Source organism: Microtus oregoni, unplaced genomic scaffold, assembly GCF_018167655.1.
Source record: "Microtus oregoni isolate MIOR12 unplaced genomic scaffold, Mior012 000034F_ref0000314, whole genome shotgun sequence".
Classification (NCBI taxonomy): Eukaryota; Metazoa; Chordata; class Mammalia; order Rodentia; family Cricetidae; genus Microtus; species Microtus oregoni.
The window spans coordinates 20,600,918-20,615,249 of NW_024543093.1; the positions used below are offsets into that span (position 1 = coordinate 20,600,918).

General features: G+C 36.1%; 1 protein-coding gene across 2 annotated transcripts in view; it reads left to right on the plus strand.

Annotated features, from left to right (window-relative positions):
* The window catches only part of Gucy1a2 (guanylate cyclase 1 soluble subunit alpha 2), a 372,788-nt gene that overhangs the window by 250,955 nt on the left and 107,501 nt on the right, over positions 1 to 14,332 (plus strand). For both annotated transcript variants that reach the window (XM_041630148.1, XM_041630149.1), the window contains exon 5: positions 8,736 to 9,221. In XM_041630148.1, coding sequence (XP_041486082.1) covers positions 8,736 to 9,221 — 486 coding nt within the window. The remainder of the gene's footprint in view (positions 1 to 8,735; positions 9,222 to 14,332) is intronic.

Here is a 14,332-nt window from a genome sequence, read left to right on the forward strand (position 1 = left end):
AAAAGGTTAACACTCTAAGTTTCGTAATGTGGTGGTTAAATTATTGATAGAGATCAGTCTTTTAAGTTTTTTAGGGGAACCATTTCGAGTATAGTGGAAGTAAATCTATGGTTAGACCCACAAATTTCTGGACATTGTCCGTAGAATAAGTCAGGGTAGTTGGATGAGATGGTTGCTTGATTTAGTTGTCCTGGAATACCATCTGTTTTAAGTCCTAGGCAAGGGACAGCTCATGAGTGCAGGACATCCTCAGATGAAATTAATATTCGGATTGGTAGTTCTATGGGAAGGATCACTCGATTATCCACTTCAAACAGTTGTAGTTTTCCTGGTTTTAAGTCCTCAGTTGAAACTATGTGTGAGTCAATGCAAAAGTCTTCGTAGTCTTTATACTCATAGCATTCAATATGATTGATGACCTATAGTTTTTTACTCCAAGGGCTGGTTTATTAATTTTGTCTATTATATAAAGAATTTGAAGGGAGGGGAGAGCAATTAAAATAAGGATAATGGCGGGTAAAATAGTTCAAATGGTTTCTACTTCTTGCATGTCTATAGTGATAGTGTGAGTTAGTTTGGTTGTTAGTATAAGTGTGATAATATAAAGTACTAAAGAGCTAATTAGAAATATGATTATGAGTGTATAATCATGGAAGTTTATTAGTTCTTCTATAATAGGTGATGAAGCATCTTGTAAGCCTAGTTGGAAAGGATAAGCCATATAAGATATATAGACGTTAGTTTATAATTTAACTTTGACAAAGTTATGTAATTCATTTACTAATATCCCATTGAGAAAGACATAAAGATTATGGTGCTGGCTTGAAACCAGTTTTAGGGGGTTCGAATCCTTCCTCTATTATTTTACTTTAATGAAAGTGGGTTCTTCAAATATGGTGGTGGACAGCCATAAAGTCACTCTAGATTTGTAGATGAGTGTTCTACGTGAAGTACTTCTTGTTTGGAAGCAAAGGCTTCTCAGATAATAAAAATTATGATTAGGACCACTGTAAGTGAAATAAAAGATCCTATAGATGACACTGTATTTCATGTGGTATAAGCATCTGGGTGGACGGAATAACATCGTAGATCCTATAGATGACACTGTATTTCATGTGGTATAAGCATCTGGGTGGACGGAATAACATCGTAGTATACCAGATAGACCTAGGAAGTGTTGTGGGAAAAATGTTATGTTTACCCCTACAAATGTGATGGTGAAGTGAGTTTTAGTTCACATGTCATCTAGTGTGTAGCCTGTAAATAATGGGAGTCAGTGGACAAATATGGCTATAATGGCAAAGACAGCACCTATTGATAGGACATAGTGGAAATGGGCTACTACATAGTATGTATCATGGAGGGCAATATCTAAGGAAGATTTGGAGAGTATGATGCCTGTGAACCCTCCTACTGTGAACAGGAAGATGAATCCCAGGGCTCATAGTATTGCAGGGGATCATTTAATACTAACGCCATGTAGAGTTGATAGTCAGTGGAATACTTTTACTCCTTTTGGAATTGTGATAATTACTGTGGCCGATGTAAAGTAGGCTTGTGTATCTATATCTAATCCTACTGTGAATATATGGTGGGCTCATACAATAAATCCTAGGAAACCAATTGACATCATGGCTCATACTATGCCTATACAACCAAATGGCTTTTTTTTTTTTTACCTGAATAGTAAGTGAGATAATGCCAATAGTAAGGGAGATAATGCCAAAGCCAGGGAGGACAAGGAGGATATACACTTCTGGGTGGCCAAAGAATCAGAATAAGTGTTGGCAAAGAATTGGGTCACCACCTCCAGCTGGGTCGAAGAACATGGTATTTAGATTACTGTCTGTAAGAAGCATTTGTAATACCTGCATCTAACTCTGGGAGAGAGAGAAGGAGAAGGGCAGCAGTGATTAGGACAGATCAGACAAACCGAGGGGTTTGATATTGTGTTATGGTAGGCGGCTTCATATTAATAATTGTAATAAAATTAATTGCCCCTAGAATTTAAGACACACCTGCTAAATGAAGGGAGAAAATAGTTAAGTCTACTGATGCCCTTCATGTGCTAAATTACTGGCTAATGGGGGTACACAGTTAAACCTGTTCCTGCTCCAGCTTCTACTATTGATGATGCTAGTAAGAGAAGGAATGATGGGGGCAGAAGTCAGAAGCTTATATTATTTACTCGTGGAAATGCTATATCAGGGGCACCAATTATAAGTGGAACTAATCAGTTACCGAACCCACCAATTATTATTGGTATAACCATGAAGAAAATTATGAAAAATGTGAGGGATGTAACAATTACATTATAAATCTGGTCACTGCCTAATAGGGCACCTGGTTGTTCAAGTTCTGCTCAAATAAGAATTCTAAGGGCTGTCCCTACTATACCTGCTCAGACCCCAAATAAAAGGTATAGTGTCCCGATGTCTTTGTGATTGGTAGAGAATAATTAAACTCGATGAGTACTGAAATAATGGCTGATAAAATTAGATTTTAAGTTCTATTAGTTCATAGAATTGGAATAGCATTGATAGTGGGGCAATTTTTTTTTGTCATGTAAGAAAAAATAGGCCTATTTTGAGTTTAATTCTTTGTGTGATTTCTGGTAGTCATGAGTGGAAGGGGGCTAATCCTAGTTTGATCGCTAGAGAGACATAGGTTATTATTATGATGATTTTATTAGTTTCAGGTTGGAATGTTTATAGTCCTAGTTGTTTGAAGTTTATAATAATGGAAAGTAAAAGGATTATTGAGGTGGTTGCTTGAGTAAGAAAATATTTTGTTGCTGCCTCTGTAGAGTGGGGATTTGATTTATTAACTCTTAGGGGGATTAAGGCTAATAGGTTTATTTCTAGGCAAACTCATATAATGAATAGGTTGGAGCTGAGTATAGTGATTATAGGTCCTGTTAGAATTATAAAATAAATAATTAGAAGTGTGATTGGATTAATTAGTACGGGAAGGATTTAAACCACCATTTTTGGGGTATGGGCCCAGTAGCTCTATTAGCTGACCTTACTTGTAGATTGGGGTGTAATGGGTAGCACGGAGAATTTTGGATTCTCGAGTATAGGTTCAATTCCTATTGTTCTAGAAATAAGAGGATTTAATTACTATTTACTCTATCAAAGTAACTCTTTTTTCAGACATATTTCTAGGTGTAAGGGGAAATACTTGCTATGAAGATTGGAAATGAGGTATGTCATATACATATTATTTACTCTATCAAAGTAACTCTTTTTTTTTTTCAGACATATTTCTAGGTGTAAGGGGAAATACTTGCTATGAAGTTTGGAATTGAGATATGTCATATACAGAAGGCCAGGGTGAGGGGTAGAAAGTTTTTTCATAATAGGTGTATTAGTTGGTCATATCAGAATTGTGGATAGGAGTCTCGAATTAATAGGAATAGGGTGGTAAAGTAGGGTCTTAATTATGAAGTTTGTGGTATAGAGTTCTGGGTTATATGGATTGTGAAATCGGCCTATAAATACAATTGTTGAAAGGGCATTTATTAGAATAATATTTATGTATTCAGCCATGAGGAATAGTGCAAATGGTCGGGCGACATACTCAATGTTGAAGCCTGAGACTAATTCTGATTCCCCTTCTGTCAGGTCGAGAGGAACTTGATTAGTTTCTGCCAGGGTTGAGATGAACCATATTATGGCTAGGGGTCAAGCTGGAATTAAAAGTCAAAGTGGTTTTGTGTGTAAATAAGTGATTGAATTGAAAATGATCCATTTATTAAGAGCACAGATAGGAGGATAATTGCTATTGTTCATATGAGTTTGTGCTACTGCTCGGGGGTGTGGCATAGGGAGTGGAATTCATAGGCTTAGGGCTAGCGAGAGGGATAAGGTGGAGGCAATAATAAATAGGGTTGTGGAAGTGGCTAGGGGTCATAAAGGCTCTTTAATAAACAATTTTATTGCATCTGCGAATGGTCGGGGGATTCCGTAAGGTCCTGCAATGTTTGGTCCTTTCCGTAATTGTATGTAACCTTGGATTTTTCATTCTACTAAAGTGAGAAATGCTATGGAGATTAATACTGGTGCTAGGAGGGTTAGGATATTAATGAAATACACTATTAGGGAGAGGATTTGAACCCCTTGGGACAAGGTTTTAAGTCTTAAGCAATTTCCTGGCTCTGCCACCCTAATTGACCCCTTGTCTAGGGTACTTACTAAATTGAGATAATTTCATTAATTTTGGGGTGTTTTGGTTAAGGAGGCCCCATTTCTCTAGTCCTTTTGTACTGGGAGAAATAGTTAATAGATAGAAACCGACCTGTATTACTCCGGTATGAACTCAGATCACATAGGACTTTAATCGTAGAACAAACGAACCATTAATAGCTGCTACACAATTGGGAGGTCCTGATCCAACATCGAGGTCATAAACCCTAATTGTTGATATGGACTCTCGAATAGGATTGCGCTGTTATCCCTAGGGTAACTTGGTCCATTGATCAAAAAAAAAAATAGGTCAATTAGATTTTAGTTATTTTGACTTGTGAGTCTCAGGTAAAATCGTTTTGAGGTTGATTTATACTCCGAGGTCACCCCAACTGAAATTACTGGCTTATGTCTTGTTATTTGGTCCATTATGGTTATCAATAAATTAAGCTAATAAATTTAAGCTTCATAGGGTCTTCTCGTCTTATTTTATTATTCCTGCCTCTTCACGGAAAGGTCAGTTTCACTGATTGGAAGTAAGAGGCAGTTGAATCCTTGTGAAGTCATTCATTCCAGTCCCCAATTAAGGAACAAGTGATTTTGCTACCTTTGCACTTTTTAATGTTTGTCACTGGGCAGGCAGTGACTCTAATATTTTTTATCCTAGAGTGATGTTTTGGTAAACAGGCGGGATTCTTATTTGCTGAGTTCCTTTTACTTCTTTTAATCTTTCCTCATGGTATGCCTGTTTTGCATTAACAATTTGTGTGCAGGTGTTTTTTATTAGGAGTATTTTCACCTGGAGTGTTAACTAACAGTGGTTATCCTGGTTTTTATAGGCTTGTGCTTGGAGAACAGTGTTCTTGTTACTCATGTTAACAGCATTTCACCTATATAATTATAGACTAACCCAATTAGTATTTATAGGAAGTCATTATGATTTATGTTATTAAGATGTTATAGTGTTTTTTAAATTTTATTTTTTATTACTTTATTAAAGATTGCTGCCTCCTCCCCGCCCCCGCCTCCCATTTCCCTCCCCCTCCCCCAATCAACTCCCTCTCCCTCCTCAACCCTAAGAGCAGTCAGGGTTCCCTGTCCTGTGGAAAGTCCAAGGACCACTCACCTCCTTCCAGGTGTAGAAAGGTGAGCATCCAAACATCCTAGGTTCCCACAAAGCCAGTACGTGCAGTAGGATCAAAACCCGGTACCATTGTTCTTGACTTCTCAGTAGTCCTCATTGACCACTATGTTCAGCGAGTCTGGTTTTGTCCCATGTTTTTTCAGACCCAATCCAGCTGGCCTTGGTGAGTTCCCGATAGAACATCCCCATTGTCTCAGTGTGTGGGTGCACCCCTCGCAGTCCTGAGTTCCTTGCTCGTGCTCTCTCTCTCCTTCTGCTCCTGATTTGGATCTTGGGATTTCAGTCCGGTGCTCCAATGTGGGACTCTGTCTCTGTCTCCTTTCATCTCCTGATGAAGGTTAATATCCAGGAGGATGACTATATGTTTTTCTTTGGGTTCACCTTCTTATTTAGCTTCTCTAGGATCATGAATTAAAGGCTCAATGTCCTTTATTTATGACTAGAAACCAAATATGAGTGAGTACATCCCATGTTCCTCTTTTTGGGTCTGGATTACCTCACTCAGGATAGTGTTTTCTATTTCCGTCCATTTGCTTGCAAAATTCAAGAAGTCCTTGTTTTTTACTGCTGAGTAGTACTCTAATATGTATATATTCCATACTTTCTTCATCCACTCTTCCATTGAAGGGCATCTAGGTTGTTTCCAGGTTCTGGCTGTGCTTTAAACCTTTCTTTATTGGTGGTTGCCTTTAGGCCAACAATGGTCTGAGAATTAAGGTTTATTCACTATAAAAGTTTGTTTCTATTCCCGAAGAGCTGTCCCTCTTGAGGCTAAAATTTAAGATTACATTTTGATTTCTTATGGTAATCTTAAAGTTGAACTGAAATTCTTTATTGGGTAAATAACTAACACCAAGCTCGGTAGGCTTTTCACCTCTACCAAGGAGTCATCCCACTATTTTGCTACATAGACGGGTTAGTTCTTTATATTGCTCATAGGTAGATCATTTAGTTTCAGGGTGTCTAGCTTAAGATCTCTTAGAGGTTTTCTAGTTACCCCATTATGCAAAAGGTACAAGGTTTAATCTTTGCTTATTTTTACTTTTAATTGATCTTTCATCTTTCCCTTGTGGTACAGTCTTTATAGCTCCTAGGCTAGCTTTCTTTCTCCAATACTCGCTTTTTCCAAAAGTTTTGTTTTATTGTCATTTATAGTTGAATTAGGTATATATCAGGGCTAGGTTTATTTCATAGTGTCCATTTGTTGTGGAGTCTTCTGGATGTAGACCAGATGTTTGCTAGGGTTAAGCTACACCATGATTATTCCAAGCACACTTTCCAGTATGCTTACCTTGTTACAACTTATCTCCTCTTGTAAATTGTCGATATCTTTTTTAGTTTGAGGAGGGTGACGGGCTGTGTATGCATATTTCATTGCTTAATTCAATTAAGCTCTCTATTCTTAATTTAATACTAAATCCTCCTTTTTCCTTTAGTTTCATAATGTTCTTAATAAGAATATGTAGCCAATTATTTCCCACCTCATTGGCTACACCTTGACCTAATGTTTTTATGGTGATTCTCTTGCTTACTTTTGTTCCTTTTTAGGGTTTGCTGAAGATGGCGGTATATAGGCTGGATTAGCAAGGGGAGGTGAGGTATAGTGGGGTTTATCGATTATATAACAGGCTCCTTTAGATAGATATAAAGTACTGCCAAGTCCTTTAAGTTTTAAGTTGTGGCCAGTAGTTCTCAGGCAAATATTTTTGTTTGATTATTATTAAAGTTTAGGGCTAAGCATAGTGGGATATCTAATCCCAGTTTGGATCTTAGCTATCGTGTATCAAGTGCGTTAGAATTACTTTTGACATTGATTCTTGGTCCAGTGATGAATTTTCCCATATTGAATGGATTTTAATTCTATTTTTCAGTCTTCTAGTAACACATTTTACGCCAAGAATAATTAGTTTGGGTTAATCGTATGACTGTGGTGGCTGGCACAAAATTTACCAACCCTTAAAGAGACATGGCTTAGTCAAACTTTCATTTATTGCTTAATTTTTATCACTGCTGAATCCTGTGGAGGCATGGCTAGGCAAGGCGTCTTTATCTATATTATATACTTGATGCCCTCTCCTTGGAGTTTAATAAACTCTGTGGGATTTGTCACTGGTTTAGAGAGATTTGCATGTGTAATTTTGCCTCCAATTAATTATATGGCCAGGACTAAACCTTTTCTTAAAGATAAACAATTATATTTTTATTTATTATAAGGGGAAATCTCACAAAACTGGAACAAGAAGTTCAAGCTCAGCTGTGCAGCGAGGGAACCAGAGAGAGAGAGCACACCTAGGCTGGGCACCCGTTTTTCTCCGGGTCCCAGAAAGCCATACCCTAACTTGGTCACACCTCTTGAAAATAATTGGTTAACAAAGCTTCCTCATCAACTGGAGATCATATTATTCTTTCCATTTCCCAAATTTTCCCCAATCAATTAGGAAGAAAGAACTATCATAGATTAGTACTCTAACTCTCTGAAAATAATACCACAACCAAATCTTCTAGCATTATCAAATGGACCAAATGAGAAGATACATGTACCTGGAAGTAAAATATACTGCTGTACTTGTTTATGTATCTATAGAAACATACAAAAGAAACCTGATCATACGGGACCAAACCTTTTATGTTTATGGGATGCTTGCATCCATCTAAGCATTTTCAGTGCTTTGCTTTCTATAAGCTCCATTAACAAAAGTCAATACTGAAATTCCACTTAAAAATTTGGGGACTTTGAGTTGTTTTTTGGTATTAAAAATTTTATTGAAAATTTTTGCAAATACTAAATTTCAGGTTATGTTTGGTGGATTACTAGAATGGCTAAGAGGACCTGTTTTCTAGTCCCTTGCTTTTGGGGTTTGATAAGGATAAGCAATTTCAGGTAAGGGGGGAAAGAGGGGATTGGGCTGAGATAGCTTTTTAGTATAGTTGGAGTTGTATGTCTAACAAACACGGAAAGTAGGTCCGTGGGGGCCTGGTGGAGCAACATAGCATTTGCACAGTTAGTAGGGAGTATTATTTTAATGACAAGCACTGGCATTTAACATGTGAATTTATCCTGATTCTGCTAATTATTAAGCTGAAGAGTTTTGCATTGTTTCATAAGCCAGTTCAACAATATATTTGGGAATAATTTCATCTTGAATAAAATGTTTTATTATTTAATTTCTATTGATATCATTTTGTATTCCATCACTGTTTTTGCAATAGATACAAAGCAGTTGTTTCCATTCATAACCAACACATTTGTACAGATTTTGAATTAGTTGAAACTTTGCTAGTGTGAAAACAACAATCTGCACAGTAATGGAATAATTTCTGTTCCTCTTAGTCATCAAGTACTATAGTACATTTTTGGCCTGCTTATCAGGAAGACTGATCAAAATTGCATGTCCATTTCACAGGTGATGGAAATCAAAGGACAAATGATCCATGTCCCAGAATCAAATGCCATTTTGTTTTTGGGCTCTCCATGTGTGGACAAGTTGGATGAACTCATGGGCCGAGGACTACATCTCTCAGACATTCCTATTCATGATGCTACCCGAGATGTCATTTTAGTAGGAGAGCAAGCAAAGGCCCAGGATGGGTTGAAGAAGAGGATGGATAAATTAAAGGCCACCTTAGAAAGAACTCACCAGGCCCTGGAAGAAGAGAAGAAGAAGACAGTGGATCTGCTGTACTCCATTTTTCCTGGTGACGTAGCCCAGCAATTGTGGCAAGGACAGCAAGTGCAGGCCAGAAAGTTTGATGATGTCACCATGCTTTTCTCAGACATTGTGGGTTTCACAGCCATATGTGCCCAGTGTACTCCCATGCAGGTGATCAGCATGCTCAATGAACTTTACACCAGATTTGATCACCAGTGTGGATTTTTGGATATTTACAAGGTAGTGAAAATGAGTTATTTCTATATAAATTCTGTTTAATAACAAAGTCTCAACTCATAAGAATATATACTAGCTTAAATTTATAAATTAATTGAATATATAGTATATACATTTGACATATGCATTATATATATGAAGAAAGAAATCGTTATATACAATACAATATACATTTTTCAATCCATGTTTTCTAGACTTAGCAAAATTTCATAATTTCATGTTACAGCATTGGCTTCAACAACACTGAAATTTAAGAAAAACAGTTCTTCATAGCAGCTTCTCAATATTCAGTAATATTAAATAATTAAACTTATGAAACCAGGCAAATTTGAACCCATAATTAGTTTTTGCATAAAGCGTGGGACTCTAATATCTATTAAGAATTTTTATTTTGATGGCTAAAAAAATAACAAGTGATATTAAAATATGAACTGAATTATTTAACTTTGGATAATTAGCATTTTCACAGTGTCAATGAAGTGATATCCTTTAATTCTTAAAGAATATGTTTAAGTATTTTCCATGTGGTCAATAGTTCTAAATTAGAAGCACCTTAATGGTTTCTTCTTTGAAATAAAACAACCACCAGTTATTGATTTAGCTTTGGCCAACTCTGTCTAAACTTCTTTTCAAAATTGTAGCCATACCTCCAGAAGTTCAGCTTCTACCTACTTATTATATAAAAGGTTTGCATAGATTTTTCACATAGGTTATGCAATGTCAGAGTGCAGGCCTTTTTTATGTGAAGGGCAGGCAGCAAGGACATTTAATTTAAGCATATAATGAATGGCAGGGCTTAAATGTACTCATTTAAGCAGCATATAAACAGATTTGGAAAGAACTTACTTGTTTTGTTGTTGTCTAGAATTTTGATTCAGGAAGTAATCTCATTTAGACGTGTCTCCTTGGAAAAGTGAGACTACATAGAACATTATCCAGAACATACAGCAGATGCTCACTTACCCTGTGAGTGGTAAGCATTCTGTATAAAAGATGGAGTGAAATATTCCTCGTTATATAAAATAAGAGTTTTACAAATTGCCTTTGTAGTTTATTATTGCATAACTTGTTTTAGAGGTAGCCCAATATTTGGTTCTAAGATAAATCAACACCCAACCCTACTGCTCTTATACCCTGATATTTCCCAAAAGAGAATAAATCAGCTCAAATTTGCCTGTACTTTCTTCCTTCATATTTCATCCTTCATATTATTGCAATCGCTAATCTTGTTTTTGGTTGTTTTGTTTTATTTAAATCATTGGATTTCAGTATTAGCCTCCTCCAGCTTGCATTTTTTTAAAAAATCTTTTTAGTTTATATAATTAAGGGAAAAATATAGATAAATTGATTCACTTTAAAAAACAAATGCAAATCTATAGTTTAAATAAAATATAAGGAAAATATAAGGGAGGCTTTGAAGAGAAATAAAGTAAATGAGATGCTTTCTGTGGATAGCAAAACAGTTTCAAAGCATAAAAATAAAACTAGCTTTCATAGCCTGGCGGTGGTGGCGCACACCTTTAATCCCAGCACTTGGGAGGCAGAGCCAGGCAGATCTCTGTGAGTTCGGGCCAGCCTGGTCTACAAGAGCTAGTTCCAGGACAGGAACCAAAAGCTATGGAGAAACCCTGTCTCGAAAAATCAAAAATCAAAAAAAAAAACCCCCAAAAACTAGCTTTCATAGACATCTCCTGTCTCTTCCCCTGAGAAAAGTTTGGATACCTCAAAGGAAAATAATACTTTCAAAATATCATACACCATCTTCAAATTTTCCTGTATGTTATTGAACCAAGGAAACATTCCTATAGACCTAAAAAACTACCTGTAAGTTTTAACGTGCTAATTGATTTTCTCAATTTAATATTTACATATCTATTTCTCATGTATATGTGTAAAAATATTTTAAGTTAAACAGATAGATTTCAAACTCTACATTTTCTTAAAGTAAACCTGCTATTAAATTTAAGTAAAGAAATATGAATAGACATAATTCCAAGGCCATTTTTTTTAACATATTCAATGCTAAGGTTATGTGGATCTGCAATAGGTAGATGGAACAGCTTTGGGTGTTTACTTGGCTTAAAAGAGATGGTTTTTTGCAAGTGAGATGCAATGTGTGCTGAAGTCACAGTGATGATGAGGATGGAGAAAGGGAAAGATGAGTCTTAGATGGCCAAGCAGTAAAGTGCTTGTTTATCAAACATTAGGTTCTGACTTCAGGTTCACAGAAACTACACAATAGTCAGGCATGATGGTATGCGTCTGTAACCCTGGTGCTCAGAGAGCAGAGACAGATGGATCCTGGTGGGCAACTTCACTGGCCAGATAGGCCAACTGAAACAGGATGTTCTGACATTGTTGAGAAAGTCTTTCTCAAAATATTAAGGCAGGGAATGAGAAAGGAAGATACTTGACGTTAACCTCTGAAACTCACAAATGCATGTGCATGGAAGTGACTGCTTATACACACATACACAGACACTATTTCTAATGAGAGAAGGAAATTAATAGGATAAATAGAAGTACAGTGTAAGAAATAAATTAGAAAGAATGTAAATGGGCCATCCTTTCACTGACCTGTCTGTGCTCATGAAATCATTCAAGGTTATTTTTAAGCATATTTGTATTATGTTGATATATGCTCTAGACTAATTACTGTAACGCGTTGTGATTTTTTTGATTCCTATATCATAAATCACTTACATATTTTAATTACTATTGAAAAAATATATTCCAGAAGTCATTTTTAAGCAGCCCTGTTGATATACAAAATTTAAAATCATTATATTTAAAGTATTGTAAGTTTTGAATAGAATAATCATGCCCCAGAGAAAAAGATGCAAGTCACATTTATATTGTAAAGCAGATAAAATGGAATGAAAATATAAAACAAACTAGAAGGAGTATCTCAAGATCACATACAAAATTTTCTATTACACAGTGAGACCCAAGTCTTTAAACATGTGGCTGAAAAAAAAAAAAAAAACAATGTGGCTGCCCACCTTACATTTTAGTGTTTCGCTATCATTACAGAGAAGCAGTGATGAACTATTATTAGAGTGGAAGAATTAAGCAAATATAGGCAATAATAAGAAGGTTCTTCTAAAATAATTCAGCCCTCTACAAAGTGGGGAATGTGGGAAGAAGCTGTAGATTATACTGAACACATTTCAAGCCATTTAAAAGTTAAAGGCATAGGGCTTAACAGCCAAGATGATATAGATGTGTGAATACTAAGGAAGACCTGGGTAATTTGGAGGAAACACATGTTGTAATTTTGATTCTTTTGTAATTAGAAGGACAGGTATATTGAGTAACATCAATAATGTACTATCTTTCATTGTTACATTTGATAGTGAGTAGAAAGCAAACAATAAAGTACCAATAATTCTAACTTATGAAATTAATGTCTTTTGACAATAGAGGAAACAATAGGAATAATTGTAGGGGCTTTAGTGAGTGACACTACATTGTAGCTTTTACTTCTCTGTTTTGGCTTTGGCAACAAATTTGGTATGAGATAAGAAAGAAGCTGAGAGGAAGCTGGATCCTGCCACTCAACCAGATATCTATTCTTCATCTTCTTTTTATTTCTTTTTTCTTTCCTTTTAAGTTTTTCAAGACAGGGTTTCTCTGTCCTGGAACTAGCTGTAGACCAGGGTGGTCTTGTACTCAATCTCATAAAGATCCACTTGCCTCTGCCTCCCAAGTGCAGAAGTGTTACCTTTACCCCACAACCTCTCCAGCATAAGTTGTCATCAGTGTTTTTGATCTTGGCCATTCTTACAAGTGTAAGACGGAATCTCAGAGTTGTTTTGATTTACATTTCTCTGATGACTAAGGATGTTGAACATTTTCTTAAGTGTCTTTCAGCCATTTTAGTTTCCTCTATTGAGAGTTCTCTGTTTAGGTATGTACTCCATTTTTTATTGGATTATTTGTTATTTTTATGACCAATTTATTGAGTTCTTTGTATACATTTTTGTCACATCTGGGAGTCTTTCAGAGTGCCTGTAAGGACTCCTGGAGAATGGCTGTAGGTGTAGAAGCTTTAGCCTTGTTGATGGAGGGGAAGAAGTCCCAAGGATTTCTCTCCTCCACTCAATCCTCCAACATGAATGAATCTCTAAATTTAAATGTGAAATAATTGTTGCTTTAGGGTGGTAGATTTTGAGATCACATTACCACCTCACGACGTTTTAACCAAGTCTATGTAATCAACAGTATTTAAAGCTCAGTTGGGCCGGGCGGTGGTGGCGCACGCCTTTAATCCCAGCACTTGGGAGGCAGAGGCAGGCGGATCTCTGTGAGTTCGAGACCAGCCTGGTCTACAAGAGCTAGTTCCAGGACAGGCTCCAAAACCACAGAGAAACCCTGTCTCGAAAAACCAAAAAAAAAAAAAAAAAAAAGCTCAGTTGGCACACACCCCTTTGTGTTTAGTATTTATAAATAATTGCAAGAGTTTTGTGTCTTAATATGTAATATAAATATAACATATAATATAAGTAAATAATATACAATTTTATTTTTGAGCTTTAAAAATTTTATGTATATGAAAGTTTTGCTTGCATGGATGTCTGCAGTTGCATATAGTATCTGCAGAAACCAAAATAGAATACCAGGACATCTAGTACTAAAGTTACAGTTGGATATGAACCACCATATGAGTACTGGAGACTGAACTCAGTTTCTATGGTAGAGTAGTCGGTGCTCTTAACCATGGAAAAATCTCTCCATTCCTGACATGGTATATTTTTATGCCCAGTTATTTATTAATCTTGTGATAGCAACTATCATAATTTCTGATATTTGGAAACCAAATGTTTTCAAATATTTATATAATATTATGTGTGTATCTTAATATGAATTACATGAACTTATGTATATTCTTTACATATTTGTTAATTTTGCCCTTTCTGTTCTATAATGTGTTTTATACAGTATATCAACTGGTAACATCAACTCACTTCATTCTCTCCTAAAGATAAGATGCCTATGTCATTAATCTTTATCAGTCTTTGTGTGTTTGTATGTGTGTGCATGTGTGTGTATGTGTCTGTGTATGTGTGTGTGTGAGAGAGAGAGAGAGAGAGACAGAGACAGAGAGTTTGTGT